The 23,161-nt window shown below is 43.0% G+C and overlaps 2 protein-coding genes and 1 pseudogene across 3 annotated transcripts in view; all 3 read right to left on the reverse strand.

Annotated features, from left to right (window-relative positions):
* The window catches only part of LOC119769132, a 113,647-nt gene extending 109,254 nt beyond the window's left edge, over window positions 1-4,393 (reverse strand). Inside the window, exons 1-4 of the mRNA XM_038261033.1 lie at window positions 4,120-4,393; window positions 3,880-4,054; window positions 3,125-3,235; window positions 974-1,025 (exon numbers count right to left, since the gene is read on the reverse strand). Of these exons, the coding sequence (XP_038116961.1) occupies window positions 974-1,025; window positions 3,125-3,235; window positions 3,880-4,054; window positions 4,120-4,365 (584 nt within the window). The 5' untranslated portion in view covers window positions 4,366-4,393. The remainder of the gene's footprint in view (window positions 1-973; window positions 1,026-3,124; window positions 3,236-3,879; window positions 4,055-4,119) is intronic.
* Window positions 4,394-12,925: 8,532 nt separating this feature from the next.
* On the reverse strand, window positions 12,926-14,818 carry LOC6049737 (annotated as a pseudogene).
* Window positions 14,819-15,215: 397 nt separating this feature from the next.
* LOC119769446 lies at window positions 15,216-16,284 on the reverse strand. 2 transcript variants are annotated; one of them, XM_038261901.1, is made up of 3 exons: window positions 15,973-16,284; window positions 15,511-15,579; window positions 15,216-15,440 (listed from the first exon to the last, which is right to left on the reverse strand). In XM_038261901.1, the coding sequence occupies exons 1-3, from the start codon at window positions 16,018-16,020 to the stop codon at window positions 15,303-15,305; spliced, it is 255 nt and encodes an 84-aa protein (XP_038117829.1). In that variant the 5' UTR covers window positions 16,021-16,284; the 3' UTR covers window positions 15,216-15,302. The 2 variants fall into 2 exon arrangements, with proteins under 2 accessions (XP_038117829.1, XP_038117828.1); XM_038261900.1 differs by having other exon boundaries at window positions 15,224-15,579; window positions 15,973-16,273.
* Window positions 16,285-23,161: the final 6,877 nt, after the last annotated feature.

Below are 23,161 nucleotides of genomic sequence, written 5' to 3' on the forward strand. Positions count from 1 at the left end.
TAATTTTATAATTTTATAATTTTATAATTTTATAATTTTATAATTTTATAATTTATAATTTTATAATTTTATAATTTTATAATTTTATAATTTTATAATTTTATAATTTTATAATTTTATAATTTTATAATTTTATAATTTTATAATTTTATAATTTATAATTTTATAATTTTATAATTTTATATTTTATAATTTTATAATTTTATAATTTTATAATTTTATAATTTTATAATTTTATAATTTTATAATTTTATAATTTTATATTTTATAATTTTATAATTTTATAATTTTATAATTTATAATTTATAATTTCGTCGTTTGCTCAGTCCAGGTGTCGCTTCCTGGGTCCTGTCTCGGTGGAGTCACAGGTAGGCATACATATGGAAGTAATGTACAAATTTGGTAACTCTGTTTTGTTGAATTTGACAACATTTTGACAAAATCATTTTTTTTTCGATTTCGAACAACAATGTTATCGATTTTGAAAAAAATTGCAAAGAAATCGACAAAAATGTTGACGATTTTCGAATAATTTCCATGTTGTCGAATTCATCAACACAGAGTTACCGCTTTCACCTACAGGATTTCTATCCGTGCAGTTGGACTCGCAATCCAAAGGTCGTCAATTTGAATCCCAGGGTGGATGAAATTTCTTAATAAAAATGTCGATTGGTCAAAATAATTCCATTCGAAATTACATGACATTTGATATGCACCATAATGAGGTTCGGAACAATCCGCCAAATTACCGCACGGAATCCGGCGGAACCGGTTCCGCGAGGCCAAGTGGCCACCTGGTCATGAAAATGGTCAAACATTTCCTTTCGAAATTTCATGGCAATTGATATGCAACATAATGAGGTTCGGAACAACACCTGGTCATGAAAATGGTCAAACTTATTTCCTTACGAAATTTCATGGCATTTGATATGCAGCATAGTGAGGTTCGGAACAATCCGCCAAATGACCGCACACAGGTTCCACGGAATCCGGCGGAACTGGTTCCGGCGAGGCCAAGTGGCCACCTGGTCATGAAAATGGTCAAACTTATTTTTCGGCATTTTGATATGCAGCATAATGAGGTTCGGAACAATCCGTCAAATGACCGCACACAGGTTCCACGGAATCCGGCGGAACCGGTTCCGGCGAGGCCAAGTGGCCACCTGGTCATGAAAATGGTCAAACTTATTTCCTTTCGAAATTTCATGGCATTTGATATGCAACATAATGAGGTTCGGAACAATCCGCCAAATGACCGCACATAGTGGAACCGGTTCCGGTGAGGCCAAGTGGCCACCTGGTCATGAAAGTGGTCAAAAATAATTCCTTTCGAAATTTCATGGCATTTGACATGCAGAATAATGAGGTTCGGAACAATCCACCAAATGACCGCATACAGGTTTCACGGAATCCGGCGGACCGGTTCCGGCGAGGCCAAGTGGCCACCTGGTCATGAAAATGGTCAAACTCATTTCCTTTCGAAATTTCACGGCATTTGATATGCAGCATAATGAGGTTCGGAACAATCCGTCAAATGACCGCACACGGGTTCCACGGAATCCGGCGGAACCGGTTCCGGTGAGGCCAAGTGGCCACCTGGTCATGAAAGTGGTCAAAAATAATTCCTTTAGAAATTTCATGGCATTTGATATGCAGAATAATGAGGTTCGGAACAATCCACCAAATGACCGCATACAGGTTTCACGGAATCCGGCGGAACCGGTTCCGGCGAGGCCAAGTGGCCACCTGGTCATGAAAGTGGTCAAACATAATTCCTTTCGAAATTTCATGGCATTTGACATGCAGAATAATGAGGTTCGGAACAATCCACCAAATGACCGCATACAGGTTTCACGGAATCCGGCGGGACCGGTTCCGGCGAGGCCAAGTGGCCACCTGGTCATGAAAATGGTCAAACTCATTTCCTTTCGAAATTTCATGGCATTTGATATGCAGCATAATGAGGTTCGGAACAATCCGTCAAATGACCGCACCCGGGTTCCACGGAATCCGGCGAACCGGTTCCGGTGAGGCCAAGTGGCCACCTGGTCATGAAAGTGGTCAAAATCCTTTCGAAATTTCATGGCATTTGACATGCAGAATAATGAGGTTCGGAACAATCCACCAAATGACCGCATACAGGTTTCACGGAATCGGCGGGACCGGTTCCGGCGAGGCCAAGTGGCCACCTGGTCATGAAAATGGTCAAACTCATTTCCTTTCGAAATTTCATGGCATTTGATATGCAGCATAATGAGGTTCGGAACAATCCGTCAAATGACCGCACACGGGTTCCACGGAATCCGGCGGAACCGGTTCCGTGAGGCCAAGTGGCCACCTGGTCATGAAAGTGGTCAAAAATAATTCCTTTAGAAATTTCATGGCATTTGATATGCAGCATAGTGAGGTTTGGACCAATCCGCCAAATAACCGCACACGGGTTTCACAGAATCCGGTGGAACCGGTTCCGGCGAGGCCAAGTGGCCATTTGGTCATGACAGTGGCCAGAAACATTTCCTTTCAAAATTTTAAAATTGAAAAAATGAGTTCATTTGAGGAAAAAAAATGGTTTTTGTTCAAGTCACATTCCTCAAAACTTTATTCAATCTCGTTGGAAAAAAATCTGGCAGCACTTCCTTTTCAAGCGCTTTGCTGTGTCAAAACGTAAACATTCCAACATAAATGAAATTGATTTTTTTTTACAAAATGGATAGTTCTGTAAGTTTTTGGTATACAATGCTATACTTTCTATACATCAAATTGAAGGGAATTGTCTAAACTAAAACCTGTCGGGGCCAGTTTTTCCAAAAAATGGTTTTGTTTTCTGCTACACGAAGGGGAACTTGGCAAAAATGTTACGTTCATCAAAAGTTGTTTACAAATTACATATTTCTAGGAGCTAGAGATTACCAACGAAGCTCATATTTGCACAAGACATACTCTGAAATGTCCTCTAGGCCCGGTCGGGATTAGTTTTGCGAAAACTTTAAACCTTTTCGAGAATTTTGAATTTTAGTAAAATGTTCCCGGGTGATGCACTCAATCGTTAAGCGTAAATCAGGAGGTGAAAGACGGAGGACCGTATACTAAGAGAGCATAAACTGGTTTTCTAGATAGGACTTACCGATTATTTTGAATGAATTCTTCTTAACTTTGGAGTCAATCTCAAACATCTTACTTTTATTCCAATTAGATCTGCTATTTCTGTTGTCGTTGATCGTAGTTGAGTGTCTACCTAAAATGTATAAAATTATCACAAAGTGTCTAATTCTTTCAAGGATAAAAAATCAAACACTTATCTGAGGCTGACTTGCAGGTGATATTCATCTCCACAGTAAAAATTACTGATGATAAATGGACTTGGTGCATACAATCCTCTTGATGATTAATGATCTTGACCTTTCTGAAAAAATAAATATAACAGATGAGTTTTCATAAATAAATGCCAATAGTTTTAAGCAAACCAATTATATACAAATAGTTCAAAAACAAATAGCAATACCATGTAATTCATAGAATTTTTGGTCATGGTCTGTAAAAAGAAAACATGTTTAACAGCTATCGAATTTCTTTGATTTCTTTTTCTAATTCTCATGGTTTAGATAACTTATTTTTGATAAACATGATGAAGAAAATGTGGGTGTCAAGAAGAAGGAAAAGAAGAAGAAGAAAGAGAAGCAAGATAAGAAGGTGGAGGAGGAAAATTAGAAAACCCAGTAGGAAGAGGCGAAAGAGCTCATCATCCTTAAACCACATCCACAGTTTTTTTTAAATATTAATGTAAGGTGGCTTTAACTGTCCAAACCCTCCCCTTACGCTTAAATTTAAAAAAAAAATCTACTTATCTAATTGTCCTCGCCAGCTGTTGCTGAAACCCACCTTGCAAAGCAACGTCAATTTTCCTACGGCCGTCTCCTTCCTGGCCGCGTCGAACAATTTCATAGTAGTTGACGGCCTCGGGACAAAGGAAGCACGCTTTTTGACTTTCATGAGAATCGGCAGCCGTCCACATCGTGTCCCGAGAACCCCGATTTCCTTGCAGAAACCGAAAAGTCTGAAAAAAAATATTCCCGTTGAGGCGGGTTTGTTTACAAGGAACAAAAAAATCAAATGGCATACCTTTTCGATTACATCACGTCGCAGAAAGTTTCCAGTTTGTTCCCCATTCGCTACACGGAGCTTCAGCTGGGAATCTGCAGAGACCAAACGCGTCAATCCTTCATGATTCTTCGCACTTTTTGCTCGCTTTATAAAAACTTGTCCACAAATGGCACCGACCTCTTCCAAACACAAAATCACCAATTCACAAAAAGTCGCACTGCTATTTACTGTGTCGTATCCGGGGAATAATTTTCGATGGGACATCCCCGAAACTCCTCGAAAACCGAGGATTAACTCGCGAACCGGTCCAGAAAAACAAACGCGATTGGCAACGCGCAACACACAAAACAATAAACAAACGCAAAGCACAGCCTGCTTTGACGTTTCTCGCGCACTGTTGGAGAGGGGCGTTCACAAACAACGTGCGAACAAAAATTGCTGTAAAGTTTTAATATTTTGGAATTAATTAATTATTTAACTCGATTGATTGAAAATAACAGGTAGTAATAACAAATACTACTTTATTATTCGTGAGTTTTCATAACACTATTATTACTCTTAAAGTTGTGGATTCATGACATTTGACGCAGTAGAAAAATAAAATAATTACAAACAATGTGCAATATTTCAGGCAAAACATTGTAAATGGGCCAATGCCAATGTGTAAACAAACTTTCCTGCTCGTTACTAATGTAAACACAAACTGAAGCAGCATCAGCATTGATAATGTTTTGCAGTCATAAAAACGAGGTTAAATTTTGTCCGGCAAGTTAGGCGTCATCCATAAAGTATATCACGATCTAGGGGGTGGGGAGGGGAGAGCAAGTGTGACATTGCATGTTATAATTATAGAATTCGGGAAGACGCGTGTTTTGGCATTTCTTACAAGTGCCGTTACAAAGTGTGTACTAAGTACACGTACGCGACTGTTACTTAAGAAGTGAGTAGGATACATTCTTTGTTTACAAACTCACCTTGGCTCTTATACATTGTTTTCTTGAATTAGATCACTGTTGGTGATTGGATTAAAATTTTAGCCTGAGTTTTAGCCATTATTTTTATCCGATACGAAATGCTACGTTATTTGTGAATGACGCCTGCCGGATTGTCATCAAACGCGACAGCTGCTGTTTGTTTTGACTGATTTCAGGAGGGGGTTTGGCCATTTTGTCGACTTTTGAATTGAATATTGTTTTAGTCGATCGATATAATGCAATGTTGCATGTGTTGAGTGTAGAATAAAAGTGCAATTTGCCTAACCCTAATTCACCGTACACCGGAACTGCCACACCTTACACTCCAAAACCTTGTCTCACACAAACGTCAGAATAAACATTCCAATCCGAACTACCAAACAGCAACCACGCGTTTTATTACTACTGCTAAGAGGTTACGGGCCCCAGCCATAACCTAGAAAGTTCGGGAAAAGTTCGTGCAAAAGTTTGGCGGAAAGTCGTGCGCGATGGGCGAAAAAGTTGAAACCGTCCGGATTCGGCAGTTCGATGGCAGCAACTTCAGCAACTGGAGTTACCGGGTCCTCCGGTACTTGAAGACGTTGGGACTGAGGCACTGCATCGAGAAGGCGGCCGAGGAGGAGGACTTCTGGAACGTTCCGGAAGGGGACGCGCAAGCGGCAGCCAAGGAAGTTTTGAAGGCACGGCGGATGAAGGAGGACGACCGGTGCGCGAACGCGCTCGTCGAGTTGGTCGCGGACAGCCACCTTGAGCACGTCAAGGGAAAGGAGAGTCGAAGGAAAATTGGGACAGGCTGTGCGCAGTTTTCGAGCGGAAAAGCACCACGAACCGGTACCTGCTGAAAAAGCAGCTCCTGACGATGAAGTTCGACGAGAAGGAACCCCTGCAGGACCACTTTTTGAAATTCGACAAGCTGGTCCGGGAGCTGAAGGGTGCTGGTGCGAAAATGGACGAGGAGGACACGATCTGCCATCTGATGCTGACGATGCCGGATTCCTACGACACCGTGACGACGGCCATGAGCGTCATGTCGGACCAACTGACGATGGACGTCGTCCGGCGGAACTATCTGGATTTCGAGGCCAAGCAGAAAGGAAAGCGTGCAGAACAACAAACGGAAGACGCTGCTTTTGCGGGCCATTCGAAGCCGAAGTTCAAGTGTTTTCCTGCGGCGGTGTCGGGCACAAGAAGAACCAGTGTCCGAAGCGGAACGACAAGAAGCCGGAACAGCGGAGGAAGCCGGAGCACAAGGCGAACCTGGGATCCAATCCCGTGTCGTTCGTGGCGGACGTGCAAGAAGTCGCGGCGACGTCTGTGGCCCCGTCACACCGTGACGTGGGACGGCAATGCGTATTTCGTAAGTTTCACTGACGATTTTACGCATCTGGCCGTTGTTTACCTGCTCAAGACCAAGGACGAAGTGCTGGAGAAGTTCGTCGAGTACGAAGCGATGGCCACGGCGTACTTCGGCAAGCGGATTTCACGACTCCGGTGTGACAACGGCGGAGAGTACACTGGCCATGCGATGCGGAGATTCTGCAAGTCGAAGGGGATCCAGTTGGAGACGACGGTTCCGTACACGCCGGAACAAAACGGATCGAGCGAGCGGCTCAACCGGACCGTCGTGGAGAAGGTGCGGGCAATACTCGCGGCCAGCAGACTTCCGAGGAATCTGTGGGGCGAAGCTGTTTACACGGCGATCTACGTGCTGAACAGGAGTCCCAGCGTAGCGGTTGAAGGTGACGTCACTCCTTACGAGGCGTGGCACGGCAAGAAACCGGACGTGTCGATCCTGCGGGTTTTCGGCAGCGACTGCTACGCGCACGTGCCGAAGCAACGGCGTAAGAAGCTGGATTCGAAGACGGAGAAAGTGAAGTTCATGGGGTACGGGCCGACTGGATATCGAGTATGGAACGGCCAGAAGATCTTCACAGCGCGAGATGTTGTGTTCAACGAGCTAGTGTTCACAAAAGAAAAAGAAGAAAACAGTGCAAGTGAAGAGTGGGTCGTTGTGGAGAAAAGTGTCGTTCGCCAGGTGGAACCAGTGCGGCAAGTCGAACCGGCGCGGCCGGTGGAACCAGCGCTGCCAGAAGATTCGGAGGCGGAGTCCGAGTACAACACTGGTGAAGAAAGTGCCGAAGAAGACGAAGTGGTTCCTGTCCCGGTACTGACGCCTGTTGGACCAAGTCCGCAACGTGACACTGAAGGGAGAGAAAAGCGTACGATTGTGCCCCCGGCATGGCATGCCGACTTCGACATGACCGTGTTTGCGCTGTGTGCTGAAGAGTACGTCGACGAGATTCCTTCGAGCGTCGGTGAGTTGCGGAAGCGACAGGATTGGCCGAAGTGGGAGCAAGCCATTCAGGAAGAGCTCACTTCACTGGCGAAGAACGACACGTGGCGCTTGGTGGCGCCCCCTGACGGAGCGAGGATCGTCGACAACAAATGGGTGTTCAAAGTCAAGAAAAACGGTGACGGAACTGTGGAGAGGTACAAAGCAAGGCTCGTGGCACGTGGGTTCACTCAGCGGGCGGGCTTCGATTTCTCCGAAACGTACTCACCGGTGGCGAAGATGGCGACGTTGCGGATACTCTTGGCCCTGGCGAATCACGAAGGCTGGCATCTCCACCAAATGGATGTCAAGTGCGCTTTCCTGAACGGTTCGCTGGACGAGGACATCTACATGTGCCAGCCGCTTGGCTTTGAGAGGAGGAAGGACCTTGTTTGCAAGCTGAACAGATCAATCTATGGCTTGAAGCAATCCTCCAGGAACTGGAACCGACGATTCGACGACTACGTGACGAAGTTGGGGTTCAAGCGGAGCCAACACGATTTGTGCTTGTACCACTGGAAGGCGGATGGTGTCGTCACGTACATGCTGATCTACGTGGATGACATTTTGATCGCCGGGAACGACCTGAAGGCGATCCGGGCCCTGAAGGGTAAGCTGTCCACGGAGTTCGAGATGAAGGATATGGAGGAGGCCAAGATCTTTCTCGGACTGCGGATCGATCGTGAAAGGAAGGCGGGATCGATGACCATCGATCAGAAGGCATACACGCTGGGCATTCTCAAGCGATTCGGCATAGAAAACTGCAAGTCTTCTCCAGTGCCGATGCAACCGCGCTTGAAGCTCGAGAGAGGTGATCCGAAGGAACTCACCGACAAGCCGTACAAGGAACTGGTCGGTTGCTTGATGTACTTGACCGTGACGTCTCGACCGGATATCTGCCCGGCGGTCAACTACTTCGCCAGTTTCCAAAGCAGTGCAACCGAGGAGCACTGGGTCCACTTGAAGCGCGTACTGCGGAACCTTCAAGGTACGCTGGACTACAAGCTGGTCTACCAGCGAACGGATTCGGCGGTCGGAGTCGAAGCTTTGCGGACGCTGATTGGAAACGACCCCACCGACAGGAAGTCCGTGTCCGGGTTCGTGCTCAAGCTGCACGGGCAAACCGTGAACTGGTCGACGCGCAAGCAAACTTCTGTGGCGTTGTCGTCGACGGAAGCCGAGCTGATGTCACTTTGCCAAGCAAGCTGCGAGGTGATGTGGATGCTGAACCTGCTGGCGTCCATCGAGTACGAGGTGCCCCATCCGGTCACCGTCTACGAGGACAATCAGCCATGCATCTCTGTCACGGCTGATCCACGCAAGCTGAAGAGGATGAAGCACATCGACGTCCAGTATCGGTTCGTGAAAGAGCTGATCGACAACGGTAAGCTGCGTCTGGAGTACTTATCAACGGAGGAGCAAGTCGCCGATCTCATGACAAAGGGATTAGCGGCACCACGATTCAAGAAGCTGAGGAGATGCTAGGAATAGCAAATTGAGGCGGGATGTTGAGTGTAGAATAAAAGTGCAATTTGCCTAACCCTAATTCACCGTACACCGGAACTGCCACACCTTACACTCCAAAACCTTGTCTCACACAAACGTCAGAATAAACATTCCAATCCGAACTACCAAACAGCAACCACGCGTTTTATTACTACTGCTAAGAGCATGCAAGTCGATTGATCAATCCCGCCCAGTCACGGCGTTCTAGCAATATTCTCCCAGAATTCTGAAAGAGCTGGATATTCTAACAGCTTTCTAGAAGAAACGATAGGACCATTCTAGCAGGAACCAGCTCTGCTAGAATATTCCGTGACTGGGTTGCAATGACTTTGGAGCGATAACAGCCTATCTATGAAGAAGCGCAGCCAATGTTTTGATTTGTTTGTTTTCATCATTGCTGAACCGTGTGCCATGGAGTACCAAAATCGCAAAAAAAAAAACGAAGTAATCCACTTTAACGACCCCCGGGTCTTTTGTGGTCTCTGTTGCAAGTTTCTGCTCATTTCTAGGCGTCCGAAGGTTATGTGTGGTGAGTCACTCAAAACTTCTTTTACGCAAATGGACCGACGTTTTACTTCCTCATCCGATAGAAGGCGTGGTCAGGCAAATCTCGTCTCGAAAAATGCCACCGGGTCCGTCTGGGATTGAACCCAGGCCATACTGGGATTCAGAGGCTACCACGCTAACCACTAAACCACCGGACCAAAATCGCAGTTACAGGTAAATAAGTGCTAAGTATTGGAGAAATGATTCGCCTTGGGGAAAACTCCAAGCGGAACGCGTTTTTTTTATTTAGTGGCGAAAATGTTAAAATCCTTTTTTGATTTTTTTTCCTTTACGCTACTAGGCGGTCGTAATTCCAGCGAGCTTCCAGCGGTGAGTAATCGTGCAGAGATGGTAAATGTTCTTGTTCTGGCACCCGTTCAATGACTGGAATCCATACCGCATAACCATCTTCTGCTTCATCTTCTCCAACCAGTCCATCGCCGGAGTGGCCTTCGAAGTTTTTCGCCACCATTGCTATTTCCCTGATCGTACCCTTCGTAACCCTCGGCTATGATTTCCCCGCATCGTGTACCGCTTCCTCATCGTCGATGTCGTCGTCTGTCGTCTTCGCCCTCGTCCGGGCCGCCGGAATTGAAAGAGGAGTCCGAGTGTCGATGCTGCTGCCGGGACGGAATTGGCGATGGTTGCGACAGATTCCAGCAACGAGTCAACACGGCTTCGCGGGCAAACTCATCCGGCAGCGGGACGTGTTCTTCTGGCTAGAGAAGGGCCGGATCAAGTTGTCTGGGGACTAAACAGCCCGAGCTGATTTAGTACTTCCGACTGAATGTGGGCGGATCAAAGCTGACCACATACCACAAGATGGACTTGAGATGGACCTGGATGAACTTCAACTGATGGAAAAGATTTCGGCGGAATCGGTTGTTTTGCGGGGGGAGGTCTGAAGGCGCGGCACTTATGCATTCAAGGTCAGAAGCGGGTGCACCTGGACGACGTTGAAGGGATCGTACTTTTAGAGTTTGAGGTGATGCTGAGGCCGGAACAATTGGTGGAGGAGCGTACGAGCAGAAGGGTTTGATGAATGGCGCATACATGGACATGTTTGAGACATAAAATAAGCCAGCTGTAAATCGCACTCGATGTCTTCGTGGCCAACCTTCGTCACGGGTTGAGACAATTTTCTGTCGGAAAATATACCGCGAGCGGCTGGGACACCCAAGGAAGAAGTGAGTTGAAGAATGATCCTCCGAACCATGGTTTTCATAGTAACTTTGTTTTAAATTTCAGAATTGGAGGTGCTCGCCAAGATATCTGATAAGTGGGAGCTGAATCCGGATGTGCAGGATAAAGAGCAGTCTGCACCGGCCGCCATGGAGATGTACCGACGATACGATTCCGGCCGTTGAGTATGATGGAAACTGAGGTGAGGCTGCGACTGCTGCCACCGTGCTGGCCGTTGCTGATTCCGTTACTTCCCAGATGGACGAGGACGAAACTCAGACCGCTTGATTCTAAGGAGTCACACAAGGAGGTTACTCGAGTAATTGGCAGTTTAAGGGACCAATTGGCCGATCGTCGATGCTGGCCGTCAAATAAAAAAAAACTCCACTAGCAATTTAATTATTCCGAAGAACAAACAAATCCCGCTAGAATAATGTACTAGAAACGTTGATACAATCAGATCTCCTGAACCAAAAAAAACTCTGGAAATAAATAAACAATCTTTTATTTCGCTTTACAATACTAATTATTATCCAAACTATATCTTCCGAAACCGATTTCCTGCTTTCCCGGTACCGAACGCATCTCAGTTTTGAGATCGAGTTGCCAACTAAATTTTGAGATCGAGTTGCTCATCTCAACGTTGAGTGGTTTCACTTTTTTTTCAGATATGAATAAGGCTGGTACCTGGTACATAACAAAAATCTAACCAATCACATTAACGACCCCCAGATCTTTTGTGGTCTCTTTTGCAAGTTTCTGCTCGAACCTTGGAGTACGAAGGCTTGAATGGGGAGGGCACCCAAACCTCTTTCTACTCCAAGGAACCTTCCACCCCAGGGTGACGACCTTTAGATTGCGAGTCCAACCGCCGCCAGCGATTCCACCGGAGCAGATTTGGTTTGGTGAATTGTGTATCTTTATAGCAGGGAGAAAACTCCCACACCTGAAATGACTTAACGGCCTAACAACCAAGGCCGGGACCGACGTTTCACTTCCCCAATCGATGGAAGGTTGGAGCAGATGGGAATCGGACCCATGACCATCTGCTTACAAAGCGGACAGCGTATCCATTCAGCCACGCACTGCTCACAAACAAAAACATATCTTAAACTGTTATTATTGTCTTATTCCTCATTCCCAATGGAATAGCAAACCAATAACAGTTCCTGTTATTATACAATAAAATGTAAAAACATAACAAAAACTGTTATTATGATCTTATTTCACAGTTCTAATGGAATATCAACCCAATAACAAATCCTGTTATTTTGGAATTAAATGGAAAAACATAACTTAAACTGTTATTATTATCTTATTCCACAATTCCAATTGAATATCATCCCAATAACATTGTTTGTTAAAATAACAGAAACTGTTATTATTTTTTCTTCCAAAATTTATTAACAAGAATATTCAATAACAGTTTCTGTTATTTTAACAAAATCTGTTATTGAAATGACATGAATTTTGTTATTACCGTCTGCCCGGGTTTTGAGATATATGCAAATCAATATTATTTTTCCCCATACAGAGCTGGCTCTGTTCGCTGCATACAGAGTTTAGCTCTGTTCTACCATACAGAGCAGGTAAGGAGTTTTTATTGAGCCTGTAGAGCTCGATGCGTCTCTGATTCCATCTGAATAGGATTCAATACAAATCCAATATTGAAAGGATTTTAGAACGAAGTTCGAATACCACATGCATACCAACATTTTGGTATTGAAAGAGTTATTTTATCAAATTAACAAAGATTGACATTATTTTTTTGAGTTTATCGATTAGGACGAAAAAGGCACACAATGTATAATCCATTCTAAAATTTAAAATTTTTCACTTTTACCTATTGGTGTCATAAAATTAATCGTTTGAATATATAAAGGTTTTTCTTATCAGTTTCAAATGTATCAGCATACTTTTAAGAATGTTAAACATCATTTAAAATAGATTTTTTAATGATTTTTTTAATGAATCGCATTTTTTTATTTAAAATACACAGAAAAAGTGTAAATTTGCACGACACTGAATTCTTATTTTTAACGTAAACATGCTCAATGTAAATTTGAAAGCTGATGTAAATCGCTGTATCGCATTTAAAGAGGGTTCATGTAAACTGAAATTGAATGTTCTCTATGAATATGACGTAAATTAAATTTCGAGTTATGATTTTGTACAAATTTTAAAGTTTGAAAAACATGTAAATGATGAATTCATTGTAAAAGTATTTCATCTAAATATCGATACAATGTAATTCAACAAAAAATAAATAACAAATGACAGCCGACCAAAACTAAATTTTCATTTGATGGCAGAACACGGTTCGGTACGGTAGTGTTTTAGTTTTTGAAATCTAGAAGGCGTTTTCGCGGCCGCCCGCGCCCGCGGTTGCTCCACTCGAGCTGTCAAAACATTGTTTACGTTTTAGTTAGTGATGAACCAGTCGCAAAGTAACGGTTCTCGAGAAGAAAATCAAAAAGTTGTTTCGGCTCCGGAAGGTGCGGGCGAATAGAAATTGACCCGGCTGAAGTGGGGACGTGGTAAAAGGCCAATCTCCGGCATCGGTCCCAGCGGAAAGCCAAAGAGAAGTAACAGTAAAAACAGTCTGTTGTGGGAAGAAGGAAGTGGCGACTGCAGATGCCAGTGGACCACGACAATGGTGATACGGTTCGGAACAGCAGGTTAACGACTAGAAAAGGTATGCCATTCGTGCCGAAGGGGGCCAGAAACCTGAGCGTGGTGTACTTAAAATTGGCTTTAGAAAATCTTAGTCCATGCTAAAGGTTTATGTGTTTTGCTTTCAGAAATCACCGGCAAACTGCCCAAGGCTACGGCGGCAACGAGAACGTCTGCCTGCTGCGGCTAGCGGTGCTTCCGCTGGAACCGTTGTCCAGGATTAGCTTATCGTTGACCTTGGCAAAGTACTTCGAGCATACCCTAGGCAGCTGCCGCTGCGCTGGCAAAATGGGTGTGGCGACGAAGGTTGGCGGCTTAACCATCGGTTCCTGGGGCACCTTCCTCTCCAGCACATGCTGTGCCTGCTATACGGACATTACCCGGGAACTATCCCGCGTTGCTTCAAAGAGTCGGTACTTTCAACGTCCAAATATTTCCCGTGCAGCTTCTGTTCTCACTCGTCCCGCGTAACGCCGCCCTCTTCCGACTCGGAAAGAAACCCTGGAGGTTTGGACGGCATCAACACCACCACCGCTGGAATCGTCATCAATTTGTATATCACATTTTCGTCCGGCGTCGACGAAGTTGATTGAGTGGCTGACTTTGGCAAATGTTGAAACTGCTGCTTATGGGTGTGGGCATTTTGATTGATGTTCAACGAACTCCCGGAACAATTGTGCGACAAATTGTCAAACACAAACTCGTCCTCGTCTTCACTAAACACGCCCGGATCGGCGTCTCCAAACGTCTGTTGTGACCGACGCGGGGTCAACCCGCTCGGCGTCCCAATGCTCGAGTAACTATCCGTAAACGAAGATCCGTCATACTCCACCCCTTCAACTCCACTATTCTTGTTCTTCCAGATCCCGTTTATGTAAATCTTCGACCCCAGCGAGATGGCAAACCTCTTCAGTCCCTTCCGCTTCTCGATCGCCTCTATACTCAGCAACGACCAGCCTACTTTCGACGTCAGCTTACTAAACGAGTTCTTGTTCTGCTCCTTCTTGCTCAAATCAATCAGTAAGCCGGCTTCTGCGGTAACGGACCTTCAGCTCGCCCCGTTCCTTGATCGGCTTCTTCTCCTTGCCAGGTTAACATTGGAGTTTGATTCAGCGCGCCGTAGTCGCTCGTACACGTCCATTTCGCCCTGGCCCAGAAGCTCGTCGATGCCGAGCGACTTGACGGAATGGAGCGAACCCGGCTTTCAATGTCAGAAAAAAATCCGGTGCCTCGTGACGCAAATGGATAAATGGCACATCAACAATAACCACAGACAAGTTAAGGAAATGAATCGGGCGCTGCCTCGGAGGCCAACGTCAAAGAAGATGAGATAGTTTGCGTCGGTGAGGTCGATAAGAAAGTTATGCCAAGGTAGGGCAACAATGTACCAAGCTCAAATCTCGAACTTCTTCCAGAGGAACGATCCGCCTTTTACACGAACTACACAGAAAAAAAAATTTCGGTAAATTTACATCATTTATGATGTACCAAAAGTGCACGTCATTAATGATGCGAATTTACATGAACTTCATTTGAAATTTACGTGCCATCCAACGTAAACTTGCCGAACAAATTTTGCTTCGAAGTCGTGTAAATTTCCGATGAAACTTACGTAAATTTACCAAAGCGGAAAATTTTTTTTACTCCGTTGAATCTAGAATTCGATGTAAATTTTAATGTTTTCGTAGGCCATTGCTTAGAACGATATGCTCTTAAAATGCTTTTTGATCAAATTTGTGTGTTTCGACACTAATATGGTTGAAAATCAAATCTGACCGAAAACGAAATTAAAAGCAAGTCATTAAAAGCAGAAAAAGTGTTAAAATTTACACCAAAATCTAGATACAACGGAGATATATTTAAAAAAGTGTTGATTAAATTCACAATAAGATTGAGTTATAATACTTAGCTGTAAACAAGTTAACAAAAATATTTTCCTGGCTTTACAGATAGTTTTATATAAATATCTTTATGAGGAGAAGCTTAACTTACTTGATTATAAATTCATTTAATGCTGTCATCAGCAGACGTGATGTCACAGACTTTCGACTGCGTTGGGGTTTCTTCCTGGTCCACCTCACCGGGCGTGGTGAAAACCGACATTGGGATTTGGAGGGCATCTTTGGCTGGAATGTTGGCCCGTGTTGCTTTAGTTGAATTAATTCCTATCATTGGTCTTATAAGGTCACACCATACCCCATTCACAGCCTCGGCGACGATTGTTGACCATTCCAGTAGATTGCTATTTTTGGTTTGATTGAGAATCTAAAACGAATAAAAAATCAAGTCAAGTCAAAAGATTCATACAAATTTCGGCATTTTGTACGACCCAATCTTACCCCCAGACCCAAAGTCACCCCTGATGTCGGTATTCTAAAAAAAACAATGCACTTTGCACACAGCTACAATTATTTTAGCGTAAAACGTTAGCAAGGATTGCCAGTCATTGTTTTAATTTTCGATTTTTTGTAAATATCTAGAGTTTTTTAAAGTCCTTTAAGCCATGAGATTCCTTATGTTTATAGGGCCTTTACAAATGAAATTCTAGATACCTACTTTCTTTAAAGCTAGAGCATTTACAAAATTGTTCCAACTACCTATAATTGCGCATTCTTAACATTTGATTGTGCTGTTCCATTGACAAAATTGTTTTCTTACCTTTAAAATTGCAAAGCGCTTGATTGAGTTTCGTTCTGTTTTGTACATACAATTATTCACTTTTCTTCATCAAAAGGCGAAATTTTTCACATTTTTGAACTGATTTGTTTATGTTGAGCTTATTTTTTTTTCTTCGGTTAAACGTCAGTTTGACATGAAACATTTAGTGGTGAATTTAATTGATGTTCAGCTGCGATAACACTATCGTATCCAAAACAAACCCCAGTCGACTCTATCGGAATTCTGAAACGGAATTCGTAAACGATTCGAATTGAATTCCGATTGAGTTGAATGGGAAAGTGCGTACGCAAATCGCCATAAAGCAGGGGAACAGCCTCTAATTCTAGCGTGCCTCTAATGTTGCCATATCAGCACTTTGACATTCAATTACAGCTTTTTCAACTGAAATCGAGTGTTCAATAAGAAGTGAGCAAGCAAGTTTCTATCAAAAGTTTTGCAAAATTAGTTGTTTAAATTGTGAAAACCATCAAATTGGCAAATTTCCCCCACTATTAACAATGGAGCACCCGCAGTCGAGCAGTTTTTGACAGTTCGCTCCATAACAAATACATTGTAGAAAGAAGCAAAAACTGCTCGAATGGAAATGCTCCATTCAAAACAAAAAGCGTAGAAAATGGAAACGGGTAACAAATATTTTTATTTTGTAGAATGGAATATTTCCATTCGAGCAGTTCTTGTGGGAACTGTCTTTTCTACCACTCGAATCGGGTGCTCCATTTTTCAGGTATTTGTCCATTTCTTTGATGCCAATGTTAGAACCAAATGAAGCATTTCCATTCGAGCAGTTTTTACTTTTCTCTACAATGTATTCCTTATGGGAGAACTGTCCTTTCTACCACTCGAACCAGGAACAATGGAGCGTTCAGTTTTTTTTCTTAAAAGGTCCGAAAACAAAATTTTGATCTCTTTTTATTGCTGTTTAGGTGTGTTTGAATACCCCTGACCCAAGGCGGTTCTAAGAACACCCAAAAAACAAAAACAAAATCTGTATAGGACCTTTAAAAAACTCTAGATATTTTCATTTTATTTTCCCGTGCTATGTCTAATGACCTCTTAATAATTTAGCAACTTCTGTTGAAGGATTTTTTGTGTAGTCGATTAATTTGTTTCTACATCCATTTTTAGTATTTGGACTTCCCATGTTTTTGTGATAATTTAAAAACTTAAAAATGGGGTATTTTTATTTGAAACAAATTGCCGCTAATAGCCACCAACATCATGTTTTAAAAAACAAAATAAAATAAATAATGAAAGTAAAAATCCAATTCTAGACACATTGAAGGGTGTCTGAAAATTAAACGCGATGTTTGGGATTTTTGCGCCACGTACTTTATGAATGAAGTCCATCACTTTTTGTGGTTTTTCATATTTTAAACTTAATTTAATATCTTACGCTACAAATATGCGTTCAAAGAAGGTCCGGGATAGTTTTGTGGCAAAAATTATATACGAGATGTTTGGCTTTTACAAAATATTGACACTCAACATTTAAAAAAATCCTCAAAAAATTATATCAATTTCTTTGCTTACTTTTAAATCCCCATTCACGGAATACTAGAATACCCACCAACATTGAAGGAAGGCAAGAGCATATGGGAATCGAACACATGAGCATCCGCTTACAAAGCAACAGCGTAACCATTTAGTCACGCCTGCTCCTAAAAAAGATTGAAATAATAGCTAAATTTTCTAAATATTATTCACTCAATTACTTTTAATTCCTTCTCACCAGATTTAGCGTACACTGTAACTGAAAATCGCACTTTGCTGAGTTTGTTTTCGCACCGCCCCATACGATTTTTTTTCAGTTCAACTACGATTACACTTTTTTGTGAAATCGTAGTCGAACTGAAAAATCGTATGAAAAAGTGTGAAGACGAACTCAGCAACGTGCGATTTTCAGTTACAGTGTAGGATATGAATGTCCCATTCCCAAAACCCGCGGTGAAATGCCATGGCTACCATGCCTGAACATTCCAGGTGGTGAATATTGATCAACTGTTGCCCTGATCTGTCAAAGGCTGTCGTCGGCCCGTCAACAAGCAGAAAAAAAATAAAGCTTTTTGGTGTCGTCGAGTGAAAAACTCCTCTCGTGTTGCGCTGGGCACCGGTGATAATTTAATTACTGTAATCCTCCCTCGTGAACGTTTCTGGACAAAAAGTGAACTTCTTCCAACCAGTATTTACCAACATGCCAACTAACCTTGAGATGCTCCAAACCAGAAAGATTTATGAAAAGCCACTGCCGAAGTTCTTTCATTTTCTCCGGCGCAGCTCAGCCGACTGATGTTTTTCTACCATGATCAGCCGTTTGAACCGAATTCGCCAGCGGATTTTCTGTAATATAGGTAATTCATCTAGTTTAGGAACCAAAATTTCATTTTATCTGAACATACCTGCACCTGCAGCAACGCTTTGTGCCATGATTGTTATCCGGAACCTATTCTGGATGTTCCAGCGGACTCGTTTACTCGTTTACTTCCAGAAAAAGCAGGGATAGCTCTTCCGGTTATGCCTTAGGAAAAACAAAGAGCACTTCAAGCAATAGGCCAATGTCAAAGTGTAAACAAACTCACAATCCTGCTTACGTCAGGCGACGTTTCAACAGAAACGAGCAAGATAGACAGTTTGTTTACACTTTGGCATTGGCCCATGTACATTGTTTAACTTGAGTTGATTTGACTATTTCTGACGAAACAATATCAAACGATACTTGCCGATTAGTAAACAAACTGCATCCTTTTGCACACATTTACCAACTTGAGCTAAATGCACTTCTTGTTTACAAACTGATCACAATCATTTTACAACAGTCGCTAGATTGAAAACACATCCTTTTCGTTCCTTGACAAACATTCGACTGGTTTGTTTTTGTCGGCTGTCAGTTTGAACAACATGTTGAATTGAAATTTACAGCTTTAAGGTTTTATGTTGCTAAAAAACTTTACATTATCGTTAAATTACATGCTTTTCATTTTTCAAAGTTGCCATTTTCAGAACTTGAAAGTTCATTTACGTGTAATACACGCATTACGTTGAATCTAATTTTACATGACGGTTCTTTAAATGCAAAATAACTCTTTAAATTGAATTTCAAATTTACATTGAGCATGTTTACATTAAAAACATCGATTCAGTGTCGTGTAAATTTACACTTTTTTTTCTGTGTAGCTACGAAGCGTAGCGCACTCCGAATCTCACATCATCCAACCGGGAGCATCCTGAGGGGTGTACTTTTTTACGTTGCCATTCTGTGGGACATGTTGTAACCGACAAACGGGCAAAACGACCACGGGACCGAATGGTGGATTCATCGTCCGGTGCCGCTGTCCAAGAGGAGACTTGACTACTTCAAGAAAATGGATCCGGTGAATGATGAGGACCGATCGAAGGAGTAGTCGCGGACAAATTTAGAGGAAGTGACAGGAAGGAAGTGGATGACCGCGGCGGTCAGCAAGAGCTCTTGTAAATTGTAAACCTTGTAAACTGGTATGTATCTAAAACATGTAAACAGACGTGGTTTTAATGTTTAAGTTTAAACTTTATTCCTACCTTTTGCAGATAGACTCACGCCAACGAGGACTTCGGACGGAAAAAAGGATGTGCCAGGACCATCGACATATACCCAAGTGGTGTGGCTGCATTTAATTATAAGGTCAGTTTGGCATCGATTCTTTCTTTTTCAGGTGAGTACATTCCGCGTTGTTAAAATCACATATTTTGCCTCAATTCGCCAGTTACTCGATGGCATAACAATACTTTTGATTAGTTTTGCATCTTATCCCGTTGAATCAACAGTCTAATGACATCTTTCAAATGCTTTTATGTGCAAAAACTACTTTGTTCATCAAAATTCCGATCAATTTTAACGCTTAGCCATTCTCAGCATAATTCAAAATTTATCAAAAATAAATCAAACATCTTTGAACTCAAAGCATTTCAAAATTACATTAGATTCGAGATTCAACGGGGTAAACAAATTTTGCTTTTGGTAAATTTACGTATATTTCATCGGAAATTTACACTTTTTCGAATCGCTTTTTGTTTGGCATGATTACATCGGATGGCATGTAAATTTCCATTGAAGTTGTTGTAAATTCGCATCAATAATGACGTGCACTTTTGGTACATCATAAATGATGTAAATTTACACAATTTTTTTTTCTGTGTACCTTCACAATACCAATGCACAGTGGGCGAAATGGAACCCAAAATCGGACTTAATTGAACGCGGCTGATTCCCTGGTATGAAAAATAGTGTTTCTTATGTAAAAAAATCCGGGTAATCGATTGGTGATGGTTTCATCCACCGCACGAAACGGCAAAGGGTCCATTTTGCCCAAATTCCCCATTTTTTACATTTTTTCTTGAAAATCGGTCTGTATTTAGAGCGGAGGCTTTATGCGGCCATCCAAAATGCACTTAACTTATGTGAAAATGTCCCAGAAATCCAGTAAAAATATCCACTTGCACCGCAAAAATCATCTAGGGTCCAATTAACCCCAATTCCGCTATAAAAGCATTTTTGGCCATTTTCATATGTTAGGTCAGATTTTAAAAATCTGAAAATATTTTATCGTAAAGATCACACAATTTTACATAAGAATGACGATTTGCACTTGATAGTTTGACACATTTATGTTGATAAAAATAAAAATTATGTAAAGGCAGTTTATTCTGCGTTTGACAAAATTGGCCCAAAATTGATTCTTCAATCTTTTTATTTAGTTTAATTTCTATATCAACATAAATGTGTCAAACTATCAAGTGCAAATCGTCTTTCTTATGTAAAATTGTCTGATCTTTACGATAAAAATATTTTCAGATTTTAAAATCTGACCTAACATATGAAAATTGCCAAAAATGGAAAATTGGACCTAGATGATTTTTGCGGTGCAAGTGGATATTTTTACTGGATTTCTGGGACATTTTCACATAAGTTAAGTGCATTTTGATGGCCGCATAAAGCCTCCGCTCTAAATATAGACCGATTTTCAAGAAAAAAAAAATAGGAATTTGGGCAAAATGGACCCTTTGCCGTTTCGTGCGGTGGATGAAACCATCACCAATCGATTACCCGGATTTTTTTACATAAGAAACACTATTTTTCATACCAGGGAACCAGCCGCGTTCAATTAAGTCCGATTTTGGGTTCCATTTCGCCCACTGTGCAATGTATGGTATTCCCTAATTTATAAAGATCATTAAATGACTTTTTTAGACTGTAACCGTCAGGACTTCACTAGTGAAGGTCTCCGCGGCTATCGCGTAGTAAATTCGTAAAAATATCATGCTTGGGTAGTGTTTGTGTGTCTGGTGGTTTTCTCCCAGCGAAGACCCGGCTCATCGTCCACCAACAACATCCCAGTGTGCAGCCAGCGCTACCAACGAACTTCCATAACCCGCCACCAGAGGAGCTGTTAGCTGTGGGCGGGGAGGCGAAAGGAGTCGTGACAGGAAGGATGGGGATCAGGGGTGAAGGCTCGGATGAAGATGGGGAGGCAAGGGGAAGAACTAAGACCGCCATTATTCTGGGAGTCCGCGGAATCGTTCTATTCCCCGGACGACGCCAAAGCGAACAGATCGATCGACTACCATCTGTTCCGCCAAGTTATTTTTAATAGTGCCCAATAGTGCCCATCAGTGCCCAGAAGTGCCCAGCATCACCAGCTGGACCAGTAAGAGAGCAACACCGAGTTGCTAGAGTGCAGGAGTTGATTTGGAGGACACCAGGTACGCCAGTAGTCTCCACAGTACGCCCAAAGATCCCTACCCACCCCAAAACCCAACCGTCACGACCCTAACCTCAAACCATCTACTGCCAGGACCCCTTGTGTTTGGTGATAACCGTCTCAGTACCAACGACGGCTCACTCGTGTCGCTGACACCTACCGGGGACTCAAACCACCTCGAGTCTCCCCGAACGCAACCGTTACCGGGATAACCTGCTCGACATGTGCCTATCCGGGGATTCCGGGCACCCCCGACGGTGTACCGAAGGCCACAGCCGTAACCATCTGTGGTGAGGCCAGGACGAGCAGCGGACGGGTCCATCGACGACGCGCCGTAGGAGAGCCACCTTGGACGGCAAGCGGTCGTGCACGCGTGCGCCAGCTTGAAGAAGCGGAAGTGAAGAAGGAGAAGAAGGAGGGAGCGGAAGTGTGTAGCAGGAACAGGAAGGTGGACATCGCCGGCGAGCTGCGATCGACGACGGGGCCCCGAAGAAGAAGTGAAGAAAAAGGTCAGATTAGTCTGTAAGAAAGTGGGAGGAATAAAGAGAAGTGTAGAGAGAGAGAGAATAAAGTGTGTAGAGTTTTGGACCGCACACCTGGACTTTACATTGCACGGAAAGGGGATCCATCGCCAAATCGCGATATAGTTCTCTAAAACTAGCGAAAAATGTCGCTAATTTCTCAGCCTGCACAAAAATTACCTAGAATCGCTAATTTTTTTCGCTGGTTTGGAAACCGATGAAATTCTACCAAACCAGTGAAAAAAACACTGGTTTGGTGAAAAATGTCGCTGTTTGGGGGATCAGTTTTGCTAGAATCAGAAAATTTTCTCGCTGGTTTGGAAAAAGCGGCAGGGCACCAAAATCAACCAGGAGATTATTGTACTGGTTTTGGGAAACAATTCGCTGGTCCAGCGGATTTCTTCACTGGACCAGTGTTCTTTTACGCTGGATCAGCGTTTTCTATCGCTGACGTCCGGGCTTTTTCCGGCGGCAGCAGCTCGTACCAAAATCAACCAGTAGATTATTGTGCTGGTTTTGGGAAACAATTCGCTGGTCCAGCGGATTTTTTCACTGAACTGGTGTTCCTTCACGCTGGATCAGCGTTTTCTATCGCTGACGTCCGGATTTTTTTCCGCGGCAGCAGCTCGTACCAAAATCAACCAGGAGATTATTCTACTGGTTCCGGCAAAAAATCCGCTGGTTCAGCGAATGTTTCGACTGGACCAGTGTTTTTTTGCACTGGATCAGCGTTTTTTATCACCGACGTTTGTTTTTTTGTTTTGGCGGCAGAAGCCTATGCCAAAATAAACCAGGTTGTACTTACTTGCCACAGCACAAACTGTTCCGCGGCCATGGTCAAGTTCCTCGCCTACGATTCTTGCTGCCACCTGCGACAATTTGTGCACTCATCTATGCAGCAGTACAAATACATCT

Source organism: Culex quinquefasciatus, chromosome 3 (genome assembly GCF_015732765.1).
Source record: "Culex quinquefasciatus strain JHB chromosome 3, VPISU_Cqui_1.0_pri_paternal, whole genome shotgun sequence".
NCBI classification, from domain to species: domain Eukaryota; kingdom Metazoa; phylum Arthropoda; class Insecta; order Diptera; family Culicidae; genus Culex; species Culex quinquefasciatus.

Excerpts from the sequence above, each read along its gene's own strand:
- LOC119769446 (XM_038261900.1), bottom strand. The coding sequence starts at position 16,020 with ATGTACAAAACAGAACGAAACTCAATCAAGCGCTTTGCAATTTTAAAG. Across the intron at positions 15,580-15,972 it reads AGCGCTTTGCAATTTTAAAG|ATTCTCAATCAAACCAAAAA; the intron begins GTAAGAAAACAA and ends TATTCGTTTTAG.